The sequence below is a fragment of the Sinocyclocheilus anshuiensis genome, unplaced genomic scaffold (assembly GCF_001515605.1).
Source record: "Sinocyclocheilus anshuiensis isolate Anshui unplaced genomic scaffold, SAMN03320099.WGS_v1.1 scaffold436, whole genome shotgun sequence".
Lineage (NCBI taxonomy): Eukaryota > Metazoa > Chordata > Actinopteri > Cypriniformes > Cyprinidae > Sinocyclocheilus > Sinocyclocheilus anshuiensis.
In genome coordinates, this window is record NW_015560618.1 from 444,217 (window position 1) to 471,798 (window position 27,582).

The window sequence follows — 27,582 nt, forward strand, 5'->3', positions numbered from 1 at the left end:
TAATGTTTTTTTTTTTACTTTAAACCGCATAAACATTTCATTACACCAAATACACAAAATTATGTTCTTTTTAGCAGCATCACATGACCCCTTTAAGACATGCATTATGCAAAATATGGTTATATGTCAACATTATTTTCTATCTGACTGTTTTGAGATTTCAACAGATCAAAAATATGCAGTGTTGTTGTCGAGACTAGCACACTTGAGTCTGAGACAAGTCTTGGCCTCGTGTTGACAGTTTGTAAGAAAATTGAAGCAGAACAGTGCACCCAATATCAGTGAATACCTCTGAATATGTTGAACAGATTCATTTAAAATTGCTCCTTGATACCCTAACCTAATTGATTTTTTGCAGTGTTGTTGTAAACTGTTTTGTCTCAATGTCCAGGAATCAGTATACAGTCCAAACAAATCTTCTGTCTAAACTTTGAGGGTAGTTTCAGTTTTCCTGAGCCACTGCTTATTATTAGCGCAGGTCTTTCAGTACTTATTCTGACAGACCAAGGGTATTTTTAGATAAGTAGCTAAAGCAGTTTCACAAACTGTAAAGCTTTTAAAATTGAGAATCTATTAGAAAGCTGATGCTATTCTTTGGTATTTATGCAGTCAGAAATAGGAAGGCCAAACAAATGAGCTCAGCTAGAGTCACTTGGTTACCAAACACTATGATGTTTGTCTTCTTAGGTTACTAACATAGAGGTGAGCAATCATATTCTGACTCACGGTCATTCACATGAGCCAAAAATATGTTAAAAGACCACTACATGAGAAAATTTGTTTTATTTATTTGGATTAAAGGTTTGAGATTAGACGTTAAGAATTGGGTCAAACAGAGAATGTGACATTTTAAACAACATGAGATTAGACTTGGATATCATTCGCAAAGAAACAGTCCACAAAAATGAAAAAGAATCCTGTTTTATTGACGGAAAAATTAAATGAAAGCAAAAGCACATGAACTGGAACGGATAATCCCCTGTCTGCATCTATTTTCAGTCAACATGGAAGCGTTGTTGCGTCTCAAAACCTAGTGAGCTAATTTACCAGAGCCTAGACAGCATTTTTGGCCATCACAAACCTAAAATTAAATTCGAAAATTTGAAACGGGCCCAAAACAAAGCTGCCTAGACAAGTGGCTCAATAGGTTTTAGGAGTCATCCAGTGTGTCTTAATGCAAAAGCACATTTGACAATCCTAACGCGAAGCCGCTTAACAGAAAGCGCTCTTTCCATCCTTTAAAAACACCATAACAGCAGTTCTAATCTGCTAAAAGCTGATCTTGCATGTTAGATCATGTGCTGCCATGTAAATCTGCAAAGACTGACAGCTGATTCACATGATGTAGCAAATCATATTTCCTCTGTCTGTCCACAACCTTTGACTGGAGTTTAACAAGAAGAAAAGAGCTCGTTTTACTCTTATAACGACAAAGATACATGACATGCTTTTAAAGCCAAGCCTTTGACTTCAACAAATACACATCATCATCGCTTTTGGGATTCGAAGAGACATGATCTGACAACTCTTGAAAACTGTCAGGCTGGCTCAAGTTTGTGCTAGGCTACAAAGAGATACGTTACACTAACGTTAGCTACAGTCACAACAACAAATAATCGCCACACTTACCCACTGTGATAATAAAATGATGGTCCATAAAAGACAGAAAAGCTGTTTTCTCCCCGGTAGAAGCATCGCTCCTCTGACTCCTGAGCTCTTCTCTAGAGTAACTCTCATCTGTTGGGTTGAAGCTCTCTTATTTCCTGTTTTTAAACACAGTCCAGCCTTCCTCTGACTGGATATTCGTGGGATTCAGAGTTGCTGCCACCTACCGGTCTAGAGTGTGTAATGCAGAGCCACTGAGAGATTCAAAGGCTCTTGTTTAATGTAGCGATGCCATCTAGAGGAGGAATCTGAGAACTGCACCTAATATGGCGACGGCGTGGCTCATGAATGTTAATTAGTAACGCGACGTTTGCCAAGCAGGCCTAGTTGATTTGTTGAAGGCCAATGTTACGACTGGACGCGTGATTGACAATATTAATATTCATGAGCCAAGCCTGTTCTGTAGAATAGGCTGTCATGTTTCGAAACTATGAAAGTATTAGGCCAAGTATTTTCAAAGAAGATATTAAAATCTACATTAAATCTTTATGTACCTCCAGTAAAAAAAAAAAAAAAGGCAACTAAAACTTTGAATGTATGGTCACTTTTTGGCCTTTTTGTATAATTTTTATTTAATAATTAATGCATGTTTTGTAGGAAAGATTATGTTTATTGTTGTGTGATCTGCTTATGTATATGTATATATATATATATTTATTTTTTTATTTTTGTTTTATGTATTTTTCTCTCTCTCTCTTGAATTTTTTGTTTGGCCATCCTTGAATGCCTGGCTTTTGCCCTTGGCGTTTTTCACATTTGTATTTCCTAAGCAAGTGTTTAATTTAAAAACAACAACAACAAAATTAGGCCAAGTATTGTCCACCCATAACATTACAACTTTAATCATTTAAATAAACTATTAGCTGATTTTATATTATATTTAGGTTATTTTAGCAATCATGATGAATTATGTTTTTTTGAGGTTACTATTTCATTTTCCCCTTTTGTAACAAGTTCATTATATGACAGTTTAAACAGATTTTTATGGTTTTTAACAATATTCTCAAAACATTAGCACAAAAACATTGTTTATACATCATTCATGGAACTATTTTTCTTAAATGTTTTAGTTGGATGTTTGTCTAACATTTTTAAATGTTACTATTTGTTTTAGAACATTCAGAGAACATTCAAAAGTAACAATCCAATAATGTTTGCAAAATTATATACTGAATGTTCCCTTAAAGTTTGTATAACCAAGAAAAAACAAATAAATAAATATATAACAAATAAACACACACATTTTGAATGTTCAGAGAAAAAAATAAGACATAACATCTTCAGAACTAGGAACATTAGCAAAACATTCTTAAAGCATATTTTTGTTAGCTTGATATAAGCCACCAAAACACTGGTTCTTTAACCTTTGATCTTTTTCACATGTTTGTGATCATGAAAGTGGGTGATATGCATAACTGTTGAGTTCAATCATGACTATTGATTAGACGTAATGATTAAAACAGCTTTGATGAAATTAGCCCTGATTAGATTGCTACTGTTGGTATCACACGCAATTAACAAGTACAGACCGACTCTTATAAAAACAAGTCTTTATTGATTTGACTTCTTATATAACAAAGGACAAGAAAGAACATTGTCACCATGTTTTGAGAGCAAATACAAATGATCAAAGCAAGAGCGAATTTAATATATCCAACCACATTACTTTGCTTTGTGCAACATAGCCATCATAGAGCTCAAGATATGTTCTGTCTGTGAGATATGTGTCAGATTCATCGAGTTACTATTACAAAAGTCAAGTAAGGTACAGGAGGGTGAAAACACATGGACGAACAAACAGAAATGGAATATATGAGTGACCCCATATGTGGTTTTTATGACAATGGATATGTTAGATACAATAATGCAAATGTCAGCCATATATTACAGACAGTAAGTACCAGTCATATGTTGGCCTTCGGACGAAGCTGAATCTATCCATACATGGATCATTGTCACAGCCCTGTCCACACAGCCAACATTTCCAGCAAAAACATAGCAGTTAAATCTGAAATTTAACTCAAATTTGACTTTCATTCACAGCAGAGAGGAATTAAACAACCTCTTGAGTTCAGCTTACATAGTGTTTCCGAAAAGTATTTGGACACATGAGTCACTATTAAAGATGTGCAAATGGCTCTGTATTAGCCTATACAACACAATATTAATACAAAGGGCATTTAATGCACATAAATATATCGCAAACATGTTTATTAGGTTTTTGAAGTATGAAGTAGTAGATAAACCACCTTTCAAATGTTTGGGATCTGTAATATTTTTGAAATAAGTCTCTTATGCTCACCAAGGCTGTACTTATTTGATCAAAAATACAGTAAAAACAGTAATATTGTAAAATATTGTTACAATTTTAATGTATTTTAAAATGTAATTCACTCCTGTGATGACAAAGTTTTTAGCAGCCATTACTCCAGTCTTCAGTGTCACATGATCCTTCAGAAATCGTTCTAATATGCTAACTTGGTGATTAAGAAACATATCTTATTATTATGATTTTAAGTAATGCTGAAAATAGTTTTTTTTGCTTAATATTTTTTGAGGGAATTTTTTTAGGATTCTTTAATGAAAGTTCAATTTTTTGTAACAATGTTAAAGGCTTTACTGTCACTTTTGATGAATTGAAACTTTGCTGAGTAAAAATACGAATTATTTTTCTTTAATAATGTCTTACTGAATCCAAAGTTTTGAAAGATGTCACATACTGTAATATTTCGTATCTAATGCAATGGATTTTTAAAAGTGACTTAAGTGTCCAAGTACTTTGGTGCAACTATATCTTTAAAAGTTTAATGATTACAGACACTACTGAGCACAGTACAATGGTGTTTTCTCATTTCAAACATTATTAACATGACTGAAACCAGATTACCTAAAAGCAGTCTTTACATGGGTCGACAAGCTTGTTTCATGATATGCCATTTCATGCATGTTTCCACTGGCATCGATGTGGGATTCATATCCTGTTGTCATTCATAGTCACTTTGGAGAGAGCCACAGTTGTTTGATCCAACCAAGTCTAGCTCAAAACCAAACAAGCATATTTGAAAGGTAGCCCAGGTTATGAAAAGCTCTTTCTGCAAAATGTTTGCCTGCGTATCCGCTATAAATAGATGTCCTTCCATCTTTATCTACTGTAAAGTGGCTCATTATTAACAGTTACTCTTCTCCATAATGTGCTAGTGCACTTCCAGCCCCATATATTCTGCATTTTCCGCAGCCGGCAAGTGGCCGTTGGTGTGTGTTTTGAGCTCCAGGGGGCAGAAGTCCTGCTGGTAGTCTGGGTTGTCCATGCTGTTCTGGGGGTTGAAGCCCTGTACGCTGAAGAACGGCTGTCTGGAGAGAAGCTGTGTGTGGGATGTGTTCAGATACTCAGGTGGGGCGGCAGCAGCAGCAGCAGCAGGGCTCTTAAAGCAGTTCAGGTACTCTTCCTCAGTTTCATCCAGCGCTGATGAAGAGTGTGTAAGTGTGCGGGGAGGTCCGGGGTGTTGGTATACTGGGTTGGTCATGCTGGACATCAATGATTCATTCTGGTTGATATATTCTGGAAAAAGAGGACAATATGGGGTTAAATACACAAGTTATTAACGCAAACAAACACACCATTTCTCTTGGGATGCAAAGGCATTGAAATATAATTTCTTCTTCCATTTTTTTTCTTCCATTTGAAAAGGTGCTTCACACAACCTTGTATGACTTCATTATATATTTTGAAAAAGGTAACTCTTCACAATGCGCAAAATTTAAACATTCTGAGATTTGAAAGTGAAATCTGAAGTGTTTTTCGTGAAAAGAGACTTAAAGTTTGGGCTGCTCCTAATGCAAAAACTTAGAGCCCACAAGTGACGTGACATGTGGCCAAGTATGGTGACTAGGAATTAGTGCTCTGCATTTATCCCATCCTAAGTGCACACACACAGCAGTGAACACACACACACTGTGAACACACACCCGGAGCAGTGGGCAGCCATTTATGCTGCGGCACCCGGGGAGCAGTTGGGGGTTCGGTGCCTTGCTCAAGGGCACTTCAGTCATGGTATTGAAGGTGGAGAGAGTGCTGTACATTCACTCCCCCCACCTACAATCCCTGACGGTACGAGACTCGAACCCGCAACCTTTGGGTTACAAGTCCGACTCTCTAACCATTAGGCCACGACTTCCCCCCACGTACAAGTAGTGTATACTGTACGTGCCTGACAGCCTCTGATGATTTTGATTTATGTAAAAGCAGTGTGAAAATTCTTAAAATTTTGCTTTGGAACAGCTTTGAAAATACACAAGGGTCAGTAAATTATTGTGCCTGACAGCCTCTGATGATTTTGATTTATGTAAAAAAGCAGTGTGAAAATTCTTAAAATTTTGCTTTGGAACAGCTTTGAAAATACACAAGGGTCAGTAAATTATTACATTTTTACTCTCCCTTTAAGAGTGCAAATCAGAGCAAACCAAAAGAATGCAAGATCAACATTAAGCAACATTGAGGTGCTCATTTCACCATAAAATAAAATGTGCCTCTTTATGCCATTTTTGTCCTCCTTCAGCATATTTTAATTTCAGGAGATATTACAAGAGATAAGATGATAATATGTCTAACAATATGTGAGACCATTTGAACAAGTTAAACACTTTAACTCTCTAAAGTCTTTAAAAAACCCCTCCATCCTGTGCTCGTACCATTCCAACCTGGAGCGGGCTGGAAGTCTCCCTCGTGGAAGCGTTCTGTCGGATCTGGGATGTAACGCAGAACCATGCTGTTCTCCCTTCCTGGGAAACCATTCTGAGAGAAAATAAAAGTATATTACTTAGCAAGTGTCATTTTGGTTAAACAGGTTTCATTTCCTGTAATTGTCAATAGGTGACTGGCTAGAAGATTACAAAAGCACAGCTGGGTACAGTTGTGTAGCAAGTAGACCTTTGTCTTACATTTCATTTTTATATTGCGTGTTTCTTCAGCTATACACACTTTTATGTCCAGGTTGATCAATTCTTATTAAAAAATATAATGTATTTTGACCCAAAATATGAAAATACATATATATATATATATATATATATATATATATAAAAAAAAAATTTCTTTCTAAAACTATGATCATTTGAACAGACCGTTTCAATATGTATTGTCTGAAAATTATTTATGGAAATTTTCACACAAATTCTGACTCTCAGTTGTGGGATGAATTACACCATGACCAGTAAAGGTGAATATCATTAACAGTATTTTATTGTGCGCAATTTCCAATCGATAATTTTGTAAAATTACGAAAAAAAAAAAAATTACTATGCATTTAGGATCAAAAAAATAATAATAATGAGAAAAATTTATAAAATGTAATTTCCTCCATGCCATTTACACTAAAGATGTCCTGGTTCCATTACATTTGTTCATATTAACAATAAAAAATAAATAAATAACAACTGCATGAGAAATTCTTTTAAGTGGCAAATAGTTAAAGAAACACCATGGTGTTTTAAATCTGAAATGCACATGCTATAATAACTGCTACTGCAGTCTTAAAATCGATGAGATGTTCTCCTATTTACTTATTTATTTATTTTTTTTGGTTGTGCAAGTTATTAGTTAGCAATGTGATACTCTCTTGATGTCTGACTTTTTGTCTTGATGGTTTTTCTTAATCTATTTTTGCTTTGAATTATGGAGTTCCTCAGGGCTCCATTTTGGCCAATGTTCTGTTCTTATTATATATGCCTCCTTTGGATTCTATTTTTATGAAGCATGGGGTGTTATTTCATTTCTATGCAGAAGACATCCAAATATATTTGCCCTTGAAGCAAAATGACAAAACAATGCTTAAGGTCCTGTAGCCGTGTACCTGTCTTATATCAAGTCATGGTTTTCTTACTTTTTTTTTATTTGAGTTTTTTTTTACTTCTTAATGAGAGCCAACCAGAGGTTATTGTGTTTGCACTTTCAGGCCTTTTAGGTATCTCTGATTGTGACTTGGGAGATTTGGTCTCCTACATGTAAATGGTCTCCTATATGTAAAAAAGTATTTTGTGTTATTTTTGATTCTGCACTCACATTTAAAAAACAGATAAATGCTGTAGTTAAATCCATTTTTCACTTAAAATTGCTAAGGATAAGAGTTTCTTAGCTTTTGCAGAGTTTGAGAGAGTGATACAACTCGACTTGACTACTGCAATTCTCTTTCTATTGGAATAAGTCAATCTAATATCAATCGTCTTCAAATACAAATTTGAATGTAGTTCAAAATGCCAGATTCCAGACTGGCACCCGGAAATTTGATTATATCTCCCCTATATTATGTTTTCTGAACTGGCTGCTGTTCCATTACAGAATAGATTTTAAAATTCTCTCTGATCTTCTGAATCCAAATACATCTGTTAGATCTCTGAGTTGATCTGAGCTAAGACTGTTGATAATCCTGAGATTCAGACTGGGACATGGTTGGGACATGACCGTGTTGTTTCTATCAGGCCAAAACTGTGGAATAGTCTTCTGGTTTCCCCTGATTAGTTTAATCTGAATCTGAATTTATATCTATATAAAAAGCTTATCATGTTACCCAAACTTATAACTGCTCCTACAGTCTAAGGTGAATCACTTTTGATGTCTCCTCCCTTTATTGCATTGCGGCCTATTAAGTGTATACACACTTTTTATGTTTTTAACATTTATTTCAGTATGGTTTGTACAGCACAGTGGTCAACTATAGTTGTTTTTTATTGTATCTTTATCTTTATACATAAAATGTGATTTAATTTGACTTGATATGAGTAACTTACCCCATTTCTGCTATGACAGTTCCCAATGCTGCTGTTGAGACTCTAAACAAAAAAGTAATCATGTGTTTATTATTAACTCTTTAAAAACAAGTATATATTTGTAACATATACCAAATACTGTTGTGAAATAAACTATTTTTCGCTAGTTTTTCAATAAACAGTGCAAATGGGTATTGGAAGCTTGATTGAACTTTATACATATACATTGCAAAGCCATTAAAATAACTAATTGTAATGAACACATTTTAATATGGGAGGGGTAATGAAGCATTTAGCTGAACTTGCATCTTCTCCTTTTGAAGACCCCTGTGATAGGGTTGTAGTACTAACATGTAAGGTAATGTATTTTTTGCACTTTGTTGTATTATTTCTAGTCGCTGTTTGTACTATGGTTAATCCATTCAACTGACATAAAAAGATGATTACTGAGGACTGGATAAATCTTTGTATTCAACACCATGTGCACAAAACAGGCCTGTACCTGTTATGAGGAGAACAGAAGCCAGCCTTATTGAGGCTCCTGGACCATAACAAAACTTAGTCAGCAGTTCACGTAAGAATGTCGTAGGTTTTCTTTTGCAAAACACGTTCATAAAACACAAGGAACTAGGAAAAAAAAAACATACGCTAAATAAGCTACCATCTGTCAGAGAAACTACAGCCTTAAATGGCTATGCCTCAATGACTGTGTTATATAAGACTCCGTCTGAGCTCAAGGCCTTCGTTCTGCCAAAAAAAATTTAACAAGTGTTGCCCGCGAAAGCAATCAGACTTGAAAGGCTGAAGGAGCTTTGCACGCACTTAGCGGCAGGCGCGAGGCCAGGAAGCACTCAGAATGCTGAGGCCTGGCGAGTCCTCTTGGACAGACATGCTTTGCTTTTCTGCTGCGGAACGGTCATTAATCAGGAGGCAGCTGGGAGGAAGCGGGGGAGAAGGTGAAAAGACAGAAGGACAGAGGAACAGGAAGTGGGTGAAGGAGGCCAGGCCAGAAGACGACGAAAATCAGGCCTCTGCAATGTGAACTTTCTGTCCTTTTGAGTGAAAGCACACAACACTGTCATCAGATTTGATATCGCCTCCAGTCACTGCATTACTGGTACCGCGAGGACTGTTCAGCTGTGACAGATGTTTTAAGATGGGCTGTCCATAGACCTATTGCATTCATTTAGCATTTAGTATAATTTAGAGCAGAAAATATGATATATTATAAATCGGGTTAGGGTTAGGGTTAGGGTAAACTATCAACAAAACCTAACAATACAACCAGACATGGTTCTTATGTTTTAAAATGACAAGAAACATGACAAGCAACATGGCAAAATAAAATAGCTAATCTTTCAAAGGCGGAGTTGTCTTTTCGAAACAAATATTTTTCAGTTCACATTTTCCCCATGAAAAAAAGTGGGGAAAGTTCCCCTTTTCACTATAAAGTTTACAATTCTGTTCATTTGAAGATGCACTTAGAGTCACATGAATCGTCAGTGCAAACCATTTAAAAAACAGATAAATGCTGTAGTTAAATCCATTTTTCACTTAAAATTGCTAAGGATAAGAGTTTCTTAGCTTTTGCAGAGTTTGAGAGAGTGATACAACTCGACTTGACTACTGCAATTCTCTTTCTATTGGAATAAGTCAATCTAATATCAATCGTCTTCAAATACAAATTTGAATGTAGTTCAAAATGCCAGATTCCAGACTGGCACCCGGAAATTTGATTATATCTCCCCTATATTATGTTTTCTGAACTGGCTGCTGTTCCATTACAGAATAGATTTTAAAATTCTCTCTGATCTTCTGAATCCAAATACATCTGTTAGATCTCTGAGTTGATCTGAGCTAAGACTGTTGATAATCCTGAGATTCAGACTGGGACATGGTTGGGACATGACCGTGTTGTTTCTATCAGGCCAAAACTGTGGAATAGTCTTCTGGTTTCCCCTGATTAGTTTAATCTGAATCTGAATTTATATCTATATAAAAAGCTTATCATGTTACCCAAACTTATAACTGCTCCTACAGTCTAAGGTGAATCACTTTTGATGTCTCCTCCCTTTATTGCATTGCGGCCTATTAAGTGTATACACACTTTTTATGTTTTTAACATTTATTTCAGTATGGTTTGTACAGCACAGTGGTCAACTATAGTTGTTTTTTATTGTATCTTTATCTTTATACATAAAATGTGATTTAATTTGACTTGATATGAGTAACTTACCCCATTTCTGCTATGACAGTTCCCAATGCTGCTGTTGAGACTCTAAACAAAAAAGTAATCATGTGTTTATTATTAACTCTTTAAAAACAAGTATATATTTGTAACATATACCAAATACTGTTGTGAAATAAACAATTTTTCGCTAGTTTTTCAATAAACAGTGCAAATGGGTATTGGAAGCTTGATTGAACTTTATACATATACATTGCAAAGCCATTAAAATAACTAATTGTAATGAACACATTTTAATATGGGAGGGGTAATGAAGCATTTAGCTGAACTTGCATCTTCTCCTTTTGAAGACCCCTGTGATAGGGTTGTAGTACTAACATGTAAGGTAATGTATTTTTTGCACTTTGTTGTATTATTTCTAGTCGCTGTTTGTACTATGGTTAATCCATTCAACTGACATAAAAAGATGATTACTGAGGACTGGATAAATCTTTGTATTCAACACCATGTGCACAAAACAGGCCTGTACCTGTTATGAGGAGAACAGAAGCCAGCCTTATTGAGGCTCCTGGACCATAACAAAACTTAGTCAGCAGTTCACGTAAGAATGTCGTAGGTTTTCTTTTGCAAAACACGTTCATAAAACACAAGGAACTAGGAAAAAAAAAACATACGCTAAATAAGCTACCATCTGTCAGAGAAACTACAGCCTTAAATGGCTATGCCTCAATGACTGTGTTATATAAGACTCCGTCTGAGCTCAAGGCCTTCGTTCTGCCAAAAAAAATTTAACAAGTGTTGCCCGCGAAAGCAATCAGACTTGAAAGGCTGAAGGAGCTTTGCACGCACTTAGCGGCAGGCGCGAGGCCAGGAAGCACTCAGAATGCTGAGGCCTGGCGAGTCCTCTTGGACAGACATGCTTTGCTTTTCTGCTGCGGAACGGTCATTAATCAGGAGGCAGCTGGGAGGAAGCGGGGGAGAAGGTGAAAAGACAGAAGGACAGAGGAACAGGAAGTGGGTGAAGGAGGCCAGGCCAGAAGACGACGAAAATCAGGCCTCTGCAATGTGAACTTTCTGTCCTTTTGAGTGAAAGCACACAACACTGTCATCAGATTTGATATCGCCTCCAGTCACTGCATTACTGGTACCGCGAGGACTGTTCAGCTGTGACAGATGTTTTAAGATGGGCTGTCCATAGAGCTATTGCATTCATTTAGCATTTAGTATAATTTAGAGCAGAAAATATGATATATTATAAATCGGGTTAGGGTTAGGGTTAGGGTAAACTATCAACAAAACCTAACAATACAACCAGACATGGTTCTTATGTTTTAAAATGACAAGAAACATGACAAGCAACATGGCAAAATAAAATAGCTAATCTTTCAAAGGCGGAGTTGTCTTTTCGAAACAAATATTTTTCAGTTCACATTCATTTTCCCCATGAAAAAAAGTGGGGAAAGTTCCCCTTTTCACTATAAAGTTTACAATTCTGTTCATTTGAAGATGCACTTAGAGTCACATGAATCGTCAGTGCAAACCATGGGTAAAATTTGATTTTCTAAACCAGCTACCCAATCTGTACTATATATATATATATACACACACACACACACACACACAATATATCAGTTATGGGCTAATATTAGAGATTTCTTCACTTATCGGCATTGTGTAATATTGGATGTATATTCGCCGATATTCATGCATGCTATTAAATGTAAAATGTGAAACTGTTTTTAACAAAACTGAAAATGAATATATGATTATATTAATTATGATGCTGTGATGCCTAAATTAACTTCATTTTTTAACTATTGATTTTATTTTTATTTATTTATTTAATTATTTAGTTTTAGTGTTTTATTTAGAATTGATTTAAACAAAATAGCATACATTTTAATATTGGTCAGTAAAAACAGTAATATTGTGAAATTTAAAACAGCTGGTTTCTATTTTAACATTTTTTTTAAAGTAATTTCATCTTTAGTGTCACATGATCCTTCAGAAATCATTCTAATATGCTGATTTGCTGCTCAAGAAACATGACTTATTATCAGTGATGAAAACATCGTGCTGCTTAATATTTTTGTGGTATATTTTCATGATTTTTTGTTCAGGGTTCTTGTAGTTTATTAATAGAGAGTTCAAAAGAACAGCATTTATTTGAAATATAATTTTTTTTGTAACAATGTCTTTACTGTCGCTTATTTAATGCTGAATTTAATAACTTTCTCTGCTGAATAAAATTTAAAAAAATACGCTAGCATATGTAATCTTTTAATCTCTGTTCTGTAGGGCTGCCCTCGACTAAGGATTTCTCTGGTCGACTAGTAGTCGTTCATTTTAATCATTAGTCGACTAATCACACGTTTATTAATAAACAATTTAAATCATTATAATGAGCCTTTAATTGCCTGCATAGCCTAATAAGCGCTCAAGCACACGCATAAAGCTTGCCAAAGCGCACCGGCAGAAGTAATGATTATGAATGTGTCAGGGAAAAACAGGAAGGAGGCTGCATTAACATTTTAATAATTCACTGATAAACTAGTGCTTTCTTAGTTTTCGGTTTAAGAGATGAGGTCGGCGACACTGACTCGTCATCTCCGCAGTACTGCTGCGCATGTATGCATGTTTCATACGGATTACATAATCTGAGAATATTTGATTTCCATTTGAATTGGTTTATTTGAAAGAAGACATTTCACTCTCTATAGATATATTTTTAATGTATGTAAGGCAAAGATATACACGGAGTTTCGCGCTCAAGTTCACAGAGACCGAGACGGCAGAAAGCGCATCCTGTTTGCTTTCATTATTTTACAAAAGCGCAATGTTCTGATGTTATTGTGAGTGCACAAAAATAAACGTAGAGTCTTTACAGATTCAAAACATGTATTACTCTTATCTGTATGACCAAAAATGAGGGAGTATTTTAAGATCGAGTGAGCGCACCGGCGCCTCCATCTGTCCTGCAGCGAGTGCGCAGCTCCACACTCCACACAGACACTTGAACAGCGCACATTTCTCTAGGTTAACATTAGATTGAGCGGCCATGTAAAGTTGCTGCTACTTACATATTTCAGATGATAAGCCATATTTGTGGTGGATGAATGATAGGTGAGTGTTTGGATGTCCTGCCTGATGTACTATCACATAGACCAGCCGTTAACGATCTGCGTGATTTCGCCAATGTGGATTTTTATTTATTTATTTTTTTTCTGCGACTAAAATTTAATAATAAAATTTTGGTCGACTAACGGTTAGTCGACTATTAGGGGGCAGCACTACTGTTCTGTTGAACTGAGAAAAAAACATTATATTGGCTGTAATGTAATCTTGTACGGTGTCTTTAGCATTTTTATACTGAGGTTGAAACTATACATTAGAAATGAGTTAGAGTTTGAAATTACTTATAGAATGTCATGAACTGAATATGGACCAGTAGAGTGCGTATTACCACAGAATGGAGCAACTGTGTGCGGGAGGTGCTGGGGCTGCTGAAGAAGCTGTGATTGGGCACTAAATACTCGTCTGCATCCACAGCTTCATCCAGCTCTCCACTCATCAGACTGCGGTAGAACTTGGAGTCAGAAGGACTGGGTAAATGCATCCGATCATCACCCTGCCAACAGGAAACCACTCATCAGTGATTATACGTGAACAATTCTCCAGTGAAGAAATCAGATTTGTGCTTCTCTCACCTGAATGACGAGATAGCGGGGCGGGTCACGTGCCATTTTAGTAAACTCAGCGATGAGCTCCCTGAAGCGAGGTCTGCTCTCTGCATCGATCATCCAACCTGGACCAAAACAGTGACGTGATGATAAAGGAGATGATGAAAAAGAATTTAAGAACTTCAAATGTAACATCTCCTAACATCCTAATGGTATTGCTTTATTTATTATTCATAGGTATAGATATTAGATATTGGCTGACATGCTCAAAATGAAGCATTGAAAATATTAATATTAATATGTTTCATGTGTGAAAACCATTTATTAAATGGGAAGAAAGTACTACATAATACAGCAATGATTCAAACTTACATTTGACCATTATCATGTACACATCAATAGTGCAGATAGGAGGCTGAGGAAGTCTTTCTCCTTTCTCTAGAACTTCAGCAATTCCACTTGCAGGAATCCCATCATAGGGCTTTGTTCCAAATGTCATCAGTTCCCAGACTGTCACACCTAAAGTAGTGTATCATTCAATTATTTTTCTTTTCTTAACAAGCTTCCTTTTTTACACTGAAGTCTATATTAGTAAAATAAACAAACAAAAAAAAAAAGTTAACTTTACCGTCTGAAAAAAGCAATGGCAAATATTTCTGACATTAGAAATCTGTTACTAACCGTAACTCCAGACGTCACTCTGGTGGGTGTATGTTCTGTGCAGGATGGATTCCAGTGCCATCCATTTTATTGGCACCTGTTGAAGGATATAGATAGATGATAAAAATCTCTATTTCAAATGTTTGAATTGGAAGTGAACACATTAGATGCATTCTAAAGGTGAATGTCTGATTGTTAGTAGTCCTAGCCTTACACCGTTGAGACACTAATAAGGCCATATTCATCACCTCATTCATTTTATGATAGTTTATGCTAAAGCACTAAAGCTTTATATACACTACAGTATTTCTGTAAAGCTGCTTTGAAATGATGTGTACTGGGAAAATCTTTTTACAAATAAATTTGACTTGACAGTTTAGGGACAGTTTTCATCTAGTAAAATGAAAAACTGCTAAACTTCTGTCATCAAGATCCACTTTCTCAAAAAAGAAATAACAGACCTTTCCACCATCTGCGTGATACTCCTTCTCATCGGCATTCAACAGCTTGGCCAAGCCAAAATCAGTGATCTTCACATGCTGAGGGGTCTTTACCAACACATTACGAGCAGCCAAGTCTCTGTGCACAAGATGGCGCTCTTCTAGGTAATTCATGCCCTAATAAAAGTCAGAGAATTTCAAAAGATTTTAGTTGACATAAGTAAATATAATGATGTACTCCTTTAAAAAATTTATCGACAACAGAATACAATTCATTAATATGGGCTTCATGACTGCATATCATCCCAAAAGCTTATTTAAATGTTATGATACAGGAGTATTTACATCTGGAACTTCAATAATGCAATAATGAAAAGACCAAATGTTACGTGTTTATGAGCCACATACGGAAACTTTAACAGATCCAAACGGAACAATGTCATCATATGGAGACACATGGATGGAAAAATAGTGGAACTCACACACTGCAATACTTCAATATGCGGCATTTAAAAAAAATATTATCAGAAGTGAATGAATTTTTATTATTTGCATACATTAATAGTTTTTTTATGCATTTCACGTGTAAATGGAACATAATGACATGCATAATGAATCTGAGAGCAAACTGACTAATCATGACATGTGAAAACACTACAGTAAATGTAAATATGCTCTAAGGGAAAACGTAAATTAAACTAGGGTGCCCCATCAACCAATTCATTTTTAATCATTGTAATGAATCATTTTATTTAAAATAATTAATTTAAACAATAAATAACAAAAAATATACTGTATTAAAAATGTATTAAAATACTTATTTTTAATAATTAATTGTACTGAGTACATTAAATTGATATCTCTAAAAACATCTGTTCAAATCAAATGTCAATCAGTGATCGATCACAACGTGTGAAATGTAAAATAAGTGTAAATAGGCTCTAAGAAGTGCATGGATAAAGGAAAACATTACATGGATCATTAGAATTACTGTGCAAATTGATGATATTCAAACAAAAAGACAGTCGACAGTCGGTATTCAGGAACATGAAAGTATATTTGATCAAGCTTTTCTCAGAATGTTAAACCAACATATCATCCATATCGTACATTTTCTAGTCATATTCTGATCAAAGTTTCTCTCAGAAAGACATCTTATTCCCTCAGCAGTGAGGACCAAAAATGCCTGTCTGTTAAAAGAATCTTCACAGCTACTGATTTGCACTTCAGAAATTAGATATGACTAAAATGAATGTTTTGAATATTTGTGAGTGGTACAGATCTGTGAGTGATAATATTTATTTTTAGTTTCATATCACCAGCAAGAAACCTGTATAGGCGCATCAATTCATTCCAAATCTAAAAATGTCTCCTTTTATCTTCTAGTTCAGCTTTAACCACAGCATATTAAACCAATTACATTTTCCCCTTTTACTTTTTATCATACAAGACAGTGGAAAAAACTATAAAAGTATAAAAAAAACAAAAAAACAACAACAACAAAGAGAACAGGACCCAGGACGCCAATCAATTAATGATTAATCAAATTAATTGCTAATAAGAAGAATCTGTGTATCATTCGTTCACTCGTTTTTTTTATTTAATATTGAAAGTAGAAAAATTAGAAAACAGCTCCTTTTTCTTTTCTTTTTTTTTCTTTTTTTTTCAGTTTTTTCCAAGAAACGAAAAACAAGAATTCGGCTTAATTTTTCGTTTTTCGTTCAGGGGTAGAAAAATTAATAAACAGCTTCAATATTTGATTTCTACACGTGGGCGGGAATTAAACGCCCCTTTCTGCCGATTGGTCAGCCGAAGATCAAACGCGCCATCATCAGTTCTTCTGCAGTTCCGTGAGGCAGAATAATAGTCCTCCACTACTGCAGGTGTACGGTTTCTTAATGCGCTTATTGCAACTACATTTAATCTTTTTCTCATCAAACAACCAGATTAATTAATAGCTCGACACAATCCGTTCCGGGGCAGAGTCTAGGCAGTAGTGTAACTATTTCAGTTACTTTATTATGTAACTGATTACATTTGATTATTTTTGATTACTTTTCTAAATTTGTAATGAATGTTTTCAATTGTTAAACATTTTAAACTAGGCAGGGTTAACCTTACAGTAGTACTCAACACTGATTACTGTCAGACTTTAAAAATCATTCATCCTTTGAATTAAGATTATAATAAGATTATAATAATTTTAAAGTACAGCCACCAAATCAGACTTTACTTTGAGATCGCTCTGAGGTTAAATACAGATTTAAAATCATTACAAGAAAATAGTTTAATAGCTATGATACTGTTTTTGAAATCAAATCTTTGAAATTTGCATAGCTATGAAAAGAAACGCTGACATTTAACAATGCTTTGAAAAAAAAAAAACAGTTAATCTTAAAAAATAAAGCATATGCATAAGCCCAAATAGGAAATAAAACAATTATTGAATAAGCATGTGTCCTAAAATCCTGAAACATTGGTGTGTCATATTTTAGAGCAGTCAATGCAATTTATGAAAGAAGTCAATTAAATCGGTATGTGGGTGTTTGCGAGTGAAAAAAATCAGCTGTATCCCCCTTTGTAATCGTTAACATTTTCATAAGTAACTGTAATTTAATTAAAAAAAATTTTTTGTCAGTAACTGTAACAGATTTCAGTTACATTTATTTTGTAATTAAAACAATAAATAGAAAATATTAATACAAGAAGTATTGAGATGTAACCCCCTTTGTAATCGTTAACATTTTCATAAGTAACTAATTTAAATACACATTTTTTTCTCAGTAACTGTAACAGATTACATTTACATTTATTTTGTAATTAAATTATGTAAAGTTGTTACATGTAACTAGTTACTCTCCAACACTGATAATACATTTAAATAATTGTAAATAAAAAGGTTTTAAAAGAAAAAGCATATATTACAATATTTAATTTTAATAATAAATTGTACTGAACACATTCAACTGACATCTCAAACATCTGTTCATCATCAAATGAAATGACTCAGAGGTTAGCAGAAGGGATGAGATAAAAAAACAAACAATTAAAAGAACAATCCATTTACCTTAGCAATCTGCACACACCAGTTGAGCAGGTGTTGAGAGCCGATGTTGTCCTTGTTTTCTCTGACGTAGTCCAGCAAACAGCCGTAGGGCATCAACTGGGTGATAAGTTGGACGGTGGAGGTCAAGCAGATGCCGAGCAAACGACACACGTGAGGATGCTCAACGCTCGCCATCACATAGGCCTCCTTTAGATACAAACAAATGAGGTCAGCATATATACAGTATGGTATACATCAACAATGACAAATACTGTCGCTGTTTATACTCCCTAGAGATTTAAAATTAACAAATGAGGTGCCTTGAGCACATTAGGAAATATTTGTAGGGATGGAGGCCTGGAGTTCTGAAGAAAAACGCTGCAGGAAAATCTAAGCTTAGCAGGAACACTAACAATCAAACCCCTGGGCAATAAACTAGATTTTTCCTAGAGCTTAGAGCTGCCAATACCAACAACCTTTTATTTCACAAAATGAGGGAGTCATTGGTCTCTATTTCAATCCCTATTGAATTATTTTTTTCTTTTTAATATTCAATGTCTGTGCAGATCTGTTAAATTTTCGTTTCTGCCGATTCTCAGAAGGTTATACTGGGTGTTTACATAGATGAGCTATCTCCAAAGTGACCTTGAGAAGCAGCCTGCACAGCCACATCCTCACAATCAAAGAGAATATTGGAGGAAATTACATTCTTTCTGTTAGAAAGGTCTTGTTTGCTGTTGCAGTGATTCAAAAAGCAGGAAATCCTCCTCCAGGTTGAAGTTTTCTGTTCTATATCAACTCCACAAAATTAGAAAGGTCTTGTTGCAGTGATTCAAAAAGCAGGAAATCCTCCTCCAGGTTGAAGTTTTCTGTTCTATATCAACTCCACAAAACATCCAGTGGGACTTGGTCAGATTACCCTTTAACTCAAGGTTACGTAAAATAGATTTCAGCTGCGCCCGTCACTGGAGAATAAGGCCTTTTCTGCGCAATCATTATCTAAACTGAATGACGAAATGTCGGTTTTACTGTCTGTGTTTACTGAAATAATTTACATGTTAATTGGATCACACAGATACAGCGCAGATGCAAGAATAATCACATTATAGGTAAAGAATGTAGGGAAAAGTATTTGATTTTAGTGAAATACACAGCCAACTTTCAAATGTTGTCAAATTTAAAATGCTTTCATTCAGTAGCTACAGCAGGCTTGAGTAATAAGCACATACAAAAAATCCAGACTACAGTGCCCCTAAAAAATATTTGGAAATTTAAGACACACTTAAAATGTAACGTCACTGCATTATACACAAAATATCTAACCAAGTGGCATCTGCAAACAACTTCGGACAATTTTAGCCAAATATCTTTTAGTGTTCAAATATTCTAACTTGTTGAAGCCTCTTTAATTGTCTATGCATTTTTTAAGCAGCAAACTGACAACAAGACCTTGAGTCACATGCAGTTTAAATGGTGAATAAGGTCTGATGTGACATAACGAACACCAAAATTCAGACTCTGATACTCACATCCAAGATCTCCTGGTTTGCTTTGGGAGACGTGGCTTCTCGTAAGACCTTAATGGCGACAGGGATCTTCACACTCTCTCCCTCCGGAACCCACAAGCCCTGAAGGAACGGACACATATCTGTTTTAATATCTCATGCTGCAAACAAAGTAACACCTCAGTGTTTTGTAACCGATGAGGTTTCACAGCTGAAATCATCTTGAGATAAAGAGATAACCTTTACGTCTACAGATCAACAACTTATTGTGCTTGTGGTGTAGAGAAAATTAAGAAGGCATCGTAAGAGGAAAGAAGAAAAGCACATAGCAACACGTTTTTAAATAAGCAACCTTAAAGAGATAGCTCACCCAAAACTGAACATTCTGTCATCATTTACTCACCCTCAAGTTGTTCCAAACCTTCTCCTGAGCACAAAAGAAGATATTTTGAAGAATGTGGGTAAAACAGAAATAGTTTCTGGTCACCATAATGCTTGGTTACCCACATTCTTTAAAATCTTCTTTTATGTTCAACAGTAGAAAGAAACTCATACAGGTTTGGAACAGCTTGAGGGTGTGTAAATGATGACAGAATTTTTATTTTTGGGTGAACTGTCCCTTTAAACGGAGGTCAGTCACCTTATACACAGTGCCGAAAGCTCCGGACCCAAGCACTTTGATCTTCTTGAACTCCGTCTCTTTGAGGATGCGCAGCAAGGCCTGGTTGGGGGCTTCGCCACTGGGGGTCAGAGGCTCCACTAGCTATAGAGACAAATAGAGTCAGGAAAGCTGCCCTCAACACACAAACACATCCTGTCTTTGAATGAGTATGGGATGACACGGATCTGTCTGTATTCACGGAAGCTATTGCCTCAATCAGTACGTTTACATGGACAACGATACTCTGATTTTAATACGATTAAGACAATACTCTGATTAAGAATCTACCATGTAAACAGAGATTTTTGATTACCTTAATCTGGCTAAAGTCATAATCGAAGTAAACAGAAACCGAATTAAAACATGTGGATTATTCCTATTTTAGTCACATTATGGAAGTGCAGTATAGACATGTACCCACCTTAATCACATTATTACCGTCATGTAGGACTTTTCGCCGCATTTTGCGACAGGATACACATGGCAGTGTTCAACCGTTTAACGGCAAACAAAAGAGCATGGCTTCAACACCGCTGTTGTCTGTTTGCATGTATAGCATGAGAAATAATTAACTGCACTTGAAGCTTTCAGTAAATTAAAAATGAAACACCCAAAACTGTAAATGGCATCATAACAAACACGAACTATGTTTATGTGTGAAATTCTAGAGGGGGCGTCAGATGGCATCGCTTGGTGACGTAATGACGTCCCATTATAATCGATCTATGTACTATAACATGTAAAACTGGAACATGAAAGGAATATTCATAAAGCAACTCATGTAAACACCTTAATCATAATATTGTCTTATTCAGAATAAGGTAAATAATTAGATTACTGATGTCCATGTAAACGTAGTCAGTGACTGATTTCCATCAGCATTCACTGTTGACACTACAACAGTAAACTGGCTTCACTGCATTGATCGTACATGGTTTCACCAAGCTCTGCCAGCTCTCTTACTTAAAGTGTTTGGTTGTTTAACAGTAGATACTCAGAATATTCAGATTATGGTTGTCTTGCGATCTGACCTCTCTTTCTTGCAGGAGTCGTCGTAAGGTTCTCTTCCTTTTGATGTGCCGTCTGCGCAGAAAAACAGCAACTCCTAGACCCAGGATAACAAACGCCAGCAGACCTCCAACCACACCAGCGGCAATCATGGGCAAACCCGAACTACAAACGAAAGGAACATTACTGAGTTGAACTTTCTGCAGTGGAAGATGGTCCTCTCTTGAGATGTCACTACAGCTCAGAACTGACTGAGTGGTTATGCTCTTAGATATTACTTAGATTTATACCATGTGAAGAGTTTTGAGTTTAAAATATTGAATTTTTTTGTCATTGGATATTATATGAATTCATTTATAGAAATATTTATGTTTTAGATGTCTTTGGATTTCTATTTAGAATTTAGATTTCTAGGATAAAAATGGCATTTATTTATATTTTTAAACCCCCCTTATAATTAGTAAGAAGGTTTTCAGTGGCATGTTGTTGTTTTTATTGTTTAATTTAATAATATATTTATTAATTATTAAACATTTATTAATTTATTATAATTTATGGAAGCTAATATTCAATTATTCCATAAATACATTTCAAATGTTTTCATTATTTATCATAACTTATAAGGCCAATCGAAAGGAATCAGGAGTGAATTTATAGTGTTTTACTATTTTAGTTCCACTTTAAATAAAACGTGGGCCTGTATATGATTTATAGACTTATATATTAATAATAATAATAATACTGGATAATGCATCATCGTCCTGTACAAGCTAAAATCACTTCTAGATTTCTTACATGTCAGCAGAAAGGCACACTAATCTAAAAAAGGATATCTTCCTTTATTTCTCACCATATGCATCATTATTCCATACTGTGACGAAGGCTTAGAGGAGTATTTGGTACCATTTTCTAAAAATATGCAACAATTCACAGCCTCTTTATTACTTTTTCGACAGAAACTATGGTGATATATGAGGATAAACATCATGATTCTTGGGATATTCTGGAAAAGGGATGTATGCAGCAAAGCATTATGGGCCAGATTCTCTTCTTACCCTTTGAAATCTTTGCAGTGCTTCAGATCAGGTCCAGTACATCTGCAATTCAAAGCATAAATTGAATCAATCACAATTAGTGCACATTGCAATCCCTGATGAACCTGGTTAAATTACACAAATGACCGTTTCATGTCATTACATTCAAATGAAAGCATCATATAATATGATGCCTCTCTCACCCCTGCGTGCAGTTCTCATGACAGGGCTGGCACACTCGCATGGTGTCAGCATATTTCCAAATGAGTACGTCCTTCTCTCCCGGTATGCCTTGTGGGCAGCGTGTTACACAGTGCGGCCCATCTTTGTAGTTTGCACAAATTGTACATTTGTCGGGTCCCTGGACAAAAGTTGGCAATTAGATGGCAACAAGCAACTTTTCTACAGTCTTCAAGTGATGTGAATTTAATTAAGTGTCTCCAGGACACAACTGGGACAGAAAACATTGGTTTGAGAGACTGGTGTGCTGCCATCAGCGTTTTAAAAAATAAGAATAAACACTGTTTACTGACTGCAGAACATGTGGTATTGTTGATTGGGTTTGATACTTACAGGGCCGGTGCAGGTCAGGGATTCATTCATGAGCAGACATTCAGGGTCGCACTCGACACACGTTTTATTGACCTCATATTCACGTGGCTCACTGTAAGGACAAAGAATCCATTCTGGTCAATATAGTCGAAATCATAATTGAAAAAAAAGATGGTAACACTTAAGTTTTGGGACCAATTCTCACTATTAACACGTTACTTATTAGCATGCATATTACTAGCATATTGGCTGTTTATTATTACTTATAAAGCACATATGGATGCCTTATCATATTCTAAATTCCTTAATGTAGAATGTTAAGAGTTAATAGTGACAATTGGTCCCAAAACTAAAGTGTGACCAAATTAAAAAAAATAGTTGTGCCACTTTTCCAGACGTTTCCATGCCCTATTTCTATGTTCCTTTCATTAAAAGTAGGCCAAAAAAGTAAGGGATAATGTGTAGTCAGCTGACTATGATCACAAAATAAACTAAGTGGTTTAATAAAAATAAACACATTTAAGATAAGGATTTAAATGTTTGCATTCAGAGACATGGCCTGTTGTAGAGCTGTTATTTAGCGTTTAAACATGGATAAACCGAGAAGGCATAATTGAGCTCTCACTCACCCAGCCAGCAGGTTGCAGGAGGCCACACAGTGTTTTTTACGGGTGTAATGCTTACAGGTGAAGCACATAGCGGGACCAGGACCCCAGCAGCCATCATTTGTGCACATCTCATCACACGTGCTGTTCTGATTCGCTGTAAAAGGTATTAAGATAAGATATCAACACAAAAGATATGGGTAACACTTTATTTTGATGGTCCCTTTTGAGCATTCTGTTGACTATAAGTAACTTTGCACATACACGTCAACTAACTCTCATTAGAGTAGTAGTAGACTGTCTGCTTAAAATCTGCTAACTCTTCATTGTGATCTAACTTTGCAAGTATGTCAACTTATTCTAACCCTAACCCTACCAGTCTACTAATACTCTACTAACACTCTAGTGAGAGTTAATAGGTGCAATGTTATTATAGTCAACAGAATGTGTTAAAGGGTCCATCAAAATAAAGTGAAACCAAGATATGTGTTTTAAAGTCAAATGTCTGTAAAAGAAAACATGTAAAACATTCCGTTACAAATGGACGCTTGTATTTGAAGGAATAGCTCACCCAAAAGAGAGAATTCTGGTACTATTTACTCATGCACCAAACCTTTAAGTTTTTAATTTTCTGCGGAATGTAGAAAAATACTTTTTGTAAAGTTTTTGTTAACACTTTAGATTTGGGAACACTATTAACTAGTTGCTTATTGGCTGTTTATTACCAGTGTTGGGTAGTAACTAGTTACTAGTAATGCATTACAGTAAAAATATTACTTACTACCTGGTAACTAGTAGTGTAACTAATTACTAATAAAATTTAACTAATAATATTACAGTTACCATCAATCAATCAATCAATTAATTACATCAATTACAATCAATCAAATTCAATCATCCCAATTAATTTTCATAATTGTTGTCATACGTCTATGCACGTGACATCACCAATGCAGCAAGCTAGCTTCGTCAGAAGATGGAGAAGCCCACATCATATAGCAGCTGTCTCCTTATGCTTTCTCTCGCCGTACTTTAATGTCATATACGATCGATCTTCAAGTCGAACACACCTCTTTAACATGCGTTCACACCATATCGGAATTCCCGTAATTACGAGATTCCAACTTGTATAAAGCGTTCACGTCCTCGTAGAACTCGTAATTACAACTTGTGAACTGGAATTTTCTGAGAGCTACGACTTGTACCACGTGACCGCTGTACCACCTGACCACCGCAGACTCTGTTTAGGCATTGATAGTGTTGCCATTGAAAAGCATAATTCCGAGTCCGAGGACGTGAACAGCTCCGAATAGAACGTCACGTGCTGTCATCTCAAAATTACGGTAATTACGATATGGCGTGAACGCAGCATTACTCTCGCATGTCACGTGACCGAGTGTAATCGTAGCCTCTGCGATTGAAAAATCGCATTTTTTCATATCGCGATATTATCTCAAATGCAATTAATCATTCAGCCCTAGTGGTCACTATGAACTGCATTTGGAAAAGGACTGCATGAAGATTGTTTAAAAATTCTCCTTTTGTTTGCTTTATAAAAAAACAAACAAAAAAAAAACAAAACAGACACATACTGTACCGTACAAATTTGGAATGACATAAGGGGGAGTAACTTGCAACAGAATTGTCATTTTTGGGTGAACCAAACTGAAATTATTCGACAGGTGTTATTGTGATAATTCATTACCGCAGGTGGTAGCCTCAGCATTTCCTAACATTTTGGCAGTCTGTTGTTTAGATTTGAAGAGGCGTTTCCAGTGTTCAGGGCTGGTGTAGCAGAGACGCTTATTCTGAGCGATGACCACATCACCGTCACTGATCTCCCTCAGAGAACGCAGGCCGAAATGTGTGATTTCAGTTTGGGTGACAGCAAAGCTGAAGGCACCTCTGTGGGAACAGAAAGGAAACACGGGGTGTCTTTAGCATGTCAAAATTCTCAGAGATTGCTGACATATTTGAGACTGCAGTATTTTGACTTACTGCTTTTTTGTACGTCCACGGATGACCTCAAGGTTCTCAAAGGCACTGAGGGATGGAATGTCTTTCGGCCACTGCTGAATCACCAGGTAGCCTTTGAGTTAGGAGAGGAAAAATATCTTCAGGAATGTTTACGAACACTGAGGGGCTAAAGGTCCCCTACATGAAACATCATTTTAACCATTACAAATGTCCAATATTAAACCACAGCATTCTCACCAGTGATTTCTTTTACAGTTTTGAAAACGTTGAGCTTGGCCGGGTCCAGTCCTGGAGTTTTAGTATGCTGGTCACTGTAAATAATAGCAATAAGAAGGATATCAGAGATTGTAAAATATTTGGCTCGATCACACAAATCTAAATAATTCAAAAATGGAAAATATTCAAAGTATGATTGTCTTAAAGCAACATGGAATGGTACTAAGAAATGTGGAATCAAATCGTATTTCTCAGAGAGCGTGAAACATCCTTCTCACCCATTAAATGTCGTGGTGAGAATTGCAACACCTCCGCTGATTTTTGTGCAGTTCTCAAAGGAATCAATGTTGCTGGCATTGATTGACAGGACATTGGTCAGAGGCCCCATTCCCAGCCCATTGCAAACTAGAGGCATGGTAGGAAACATATTAACTGCAACTTCTTTCTTAAGTAAAGAATTAGCCATGAAGGCAATAATAAATTCAACACTTATGCTACCACTAAAAGGTTTAGACACACTTGATTGAATTTATGCTTTGAATGATCGAAAAAAACCTTTAGTCCAAATGACTTTAGTTTGAAAACTAATTTAAATTAATCCTATGTATGAATGTTTCTGCAAAACTACATTTGTGTGTCAACTATCCTGAAAACAAATGCAAACATAAAAGTACACACATTATATATATTTACAATATTATGGTAGGACAGACTACAAATAGACACTGTAATAAATTAGTTTTTATAGAGTTAAATGTTTTTTTTTTTATTCTATTAAAATAAAAGTTGTAATGCACCTAAAACAAGACTAATGTGCTTGCTCAACTAGGAAAAAAAAAAGAAACAAACAAGCTGGATTTTTATTATTATTTTTAAAGGAAAACATTGTTACAAAACCAGCCTATACCTGACCAGCAGTCTCAACTGTACCTTTTGGACACAGGCCATCACACTTCTTACATTTCCGAACTCCACCCTCATCCACCTCATAGGTGCCAGGGCTGCATGTTCTTACACATGCCCCATGGTCTGTCACGACATAGTTGTCTGAGAAAAAAAAACTCCAGAGTCATTAACCACAACCAACCAAAGCAACACAACACAACATCATTCTGTCATGGTTATGTCGCTTTCTGAAATGTTATTCAGAAACCAAAGTTGAGCAACAGCTGAAGAGTATTTCTCTCTGCCTGGAATGTGTCAATTAGATTTTAACCCTGGTACCCTAAAACATTAATCTCCAGAATGCAAGAATTCAAGATTTCTTTAGATTTAGATTTTTAGATTGAATCTTAAGATTTAATTGTTTTAAGTGTTTTTAGTTTGTGTTGCGTAAATCTGTGATGAAACTGATTGTATTGCTGCCCATGTTGGTCAGGGCACTCCTCTGAAAGAGATTTTTAATCTCAGAGAGTCTTTTCTGGTTAAATAAAGGTTAAATAAATAAAAAATTAAAAAATTAAAGCGATAGCTTACCCCTAAATGACATTTTTGTCATTATTCACTCACCCTCATGTTGTTCCAAATCTGTATGAATTTCTTTCTTCTGCTGAGCACAAAATAAGATATTTTGAAAATGTTGC

General features: G+C 35.6%; 2 protein-coding genes across 3 annotated transcripts in view; both read right to left on the reverse strand.

Annotated features, from left to right (window-relative positions):
* The window catches only part of LOC107681682 (Niemann-Pick C1 protein-like), a 27,544-nt gene extending 25,765 nt beyond the window's left edge, over positions 1-1,779 (reverse strand). Inside the window, exon 1 of the mRNA XM_016477999.1 lies at positions 1,630-1,779. Coding sequence (XP_016333485.1) covers positions 1,630-1,737 — 108 coding nt within the window. The 5' untranslated portion in view covers positions 1,738-1,779. The remainder of the gene's footprint in view (positions 1-1,629) is intronic.
* A 2,495-nt stretch (positions 1,780-4,274) lies between these two features.
* The window catches only part of LOC107681784 (epidermal growth factor receptor-like), a 71,728-nt gene continuing 48,420 nt past the window's right edge, over positions 4,275-27,582 (reverse strand). The window contains exons 8-28 of one of the 2 annotated variants that reach the window (XM_016478114.1): positions 26,930-27,046; positions 26,278-26,404; positions 26,021-26,094; positions 25,805-25,895; positions 25,512-25,711; positions 23,831-23,963; positions 23,223-23,313; positions 22,853-23,010; positions 22,671-22,712; positions 21,639-21,780; positions 20,587-20,709; positions 19,971-20,069; positions 18,463-18,648; positions 15,417-15,572; positions 14,977-15,052; positions 14,668-14,814; positions 14,323-14,420; positions 14,079-14,243; positions 8,449-8,490; positions 6,355-6,457; positions 4,275-5,224 (exon numbers count right to left, since the gene is read on the reverse strand). In XM_016478114.1, the coding sequence (XP_016333600.1) occupies positions 4,860-5,224; positions 6,355-6,457; positions 8,449-8,490; positions 14,079-14,243; positions 14,323-14,420; positions 14,668-14,814; positions 14,977-15,052; positions 15,417-15,572; positions 18,463-18,648; positions 19,971-20,069; positions 20,587-20,709; positions 21,639-21,780; positions 22,671-22,712; positions 22,853-23,010; positions 23,223-23,313; positions 23,831-23,963; positions 25,512-25,711; positions 25,805-25,895; positions 26,021-26,094; positions 26,278-26,404; positions 26,930-27,046 (2,735 nt within the window). In that variant the 3' untranslated portion in view covers positions 4,275-4,859. Of the gene's footprint in view, positions 5,225-6,354; positions 6,458-8,448; positions 8,491-10,663; positions 10,706-14,078; positions 14,244-14,322; positions 14,421-14,667; positions 14,815-14,976; positions 15,053-15,416; positions 15,573-18,462; positions 18,649-19,970; positions 20,070-20,586; positions 20,710-21,638; positions 21,781-22,670; positions 22,713-22,852; positions 23,011-23,222; positions 23,314-23,830; positions 23,964-25,511; positions 25,712-25,804; positions 25,896-26,020; positions 26,095-26,277; positions 26,405-26,929; positions 27,047-27,582 lie in introns of both variants that reach the window. The other variant, XM_016478115.1, reaches the window with a different exon arrangement.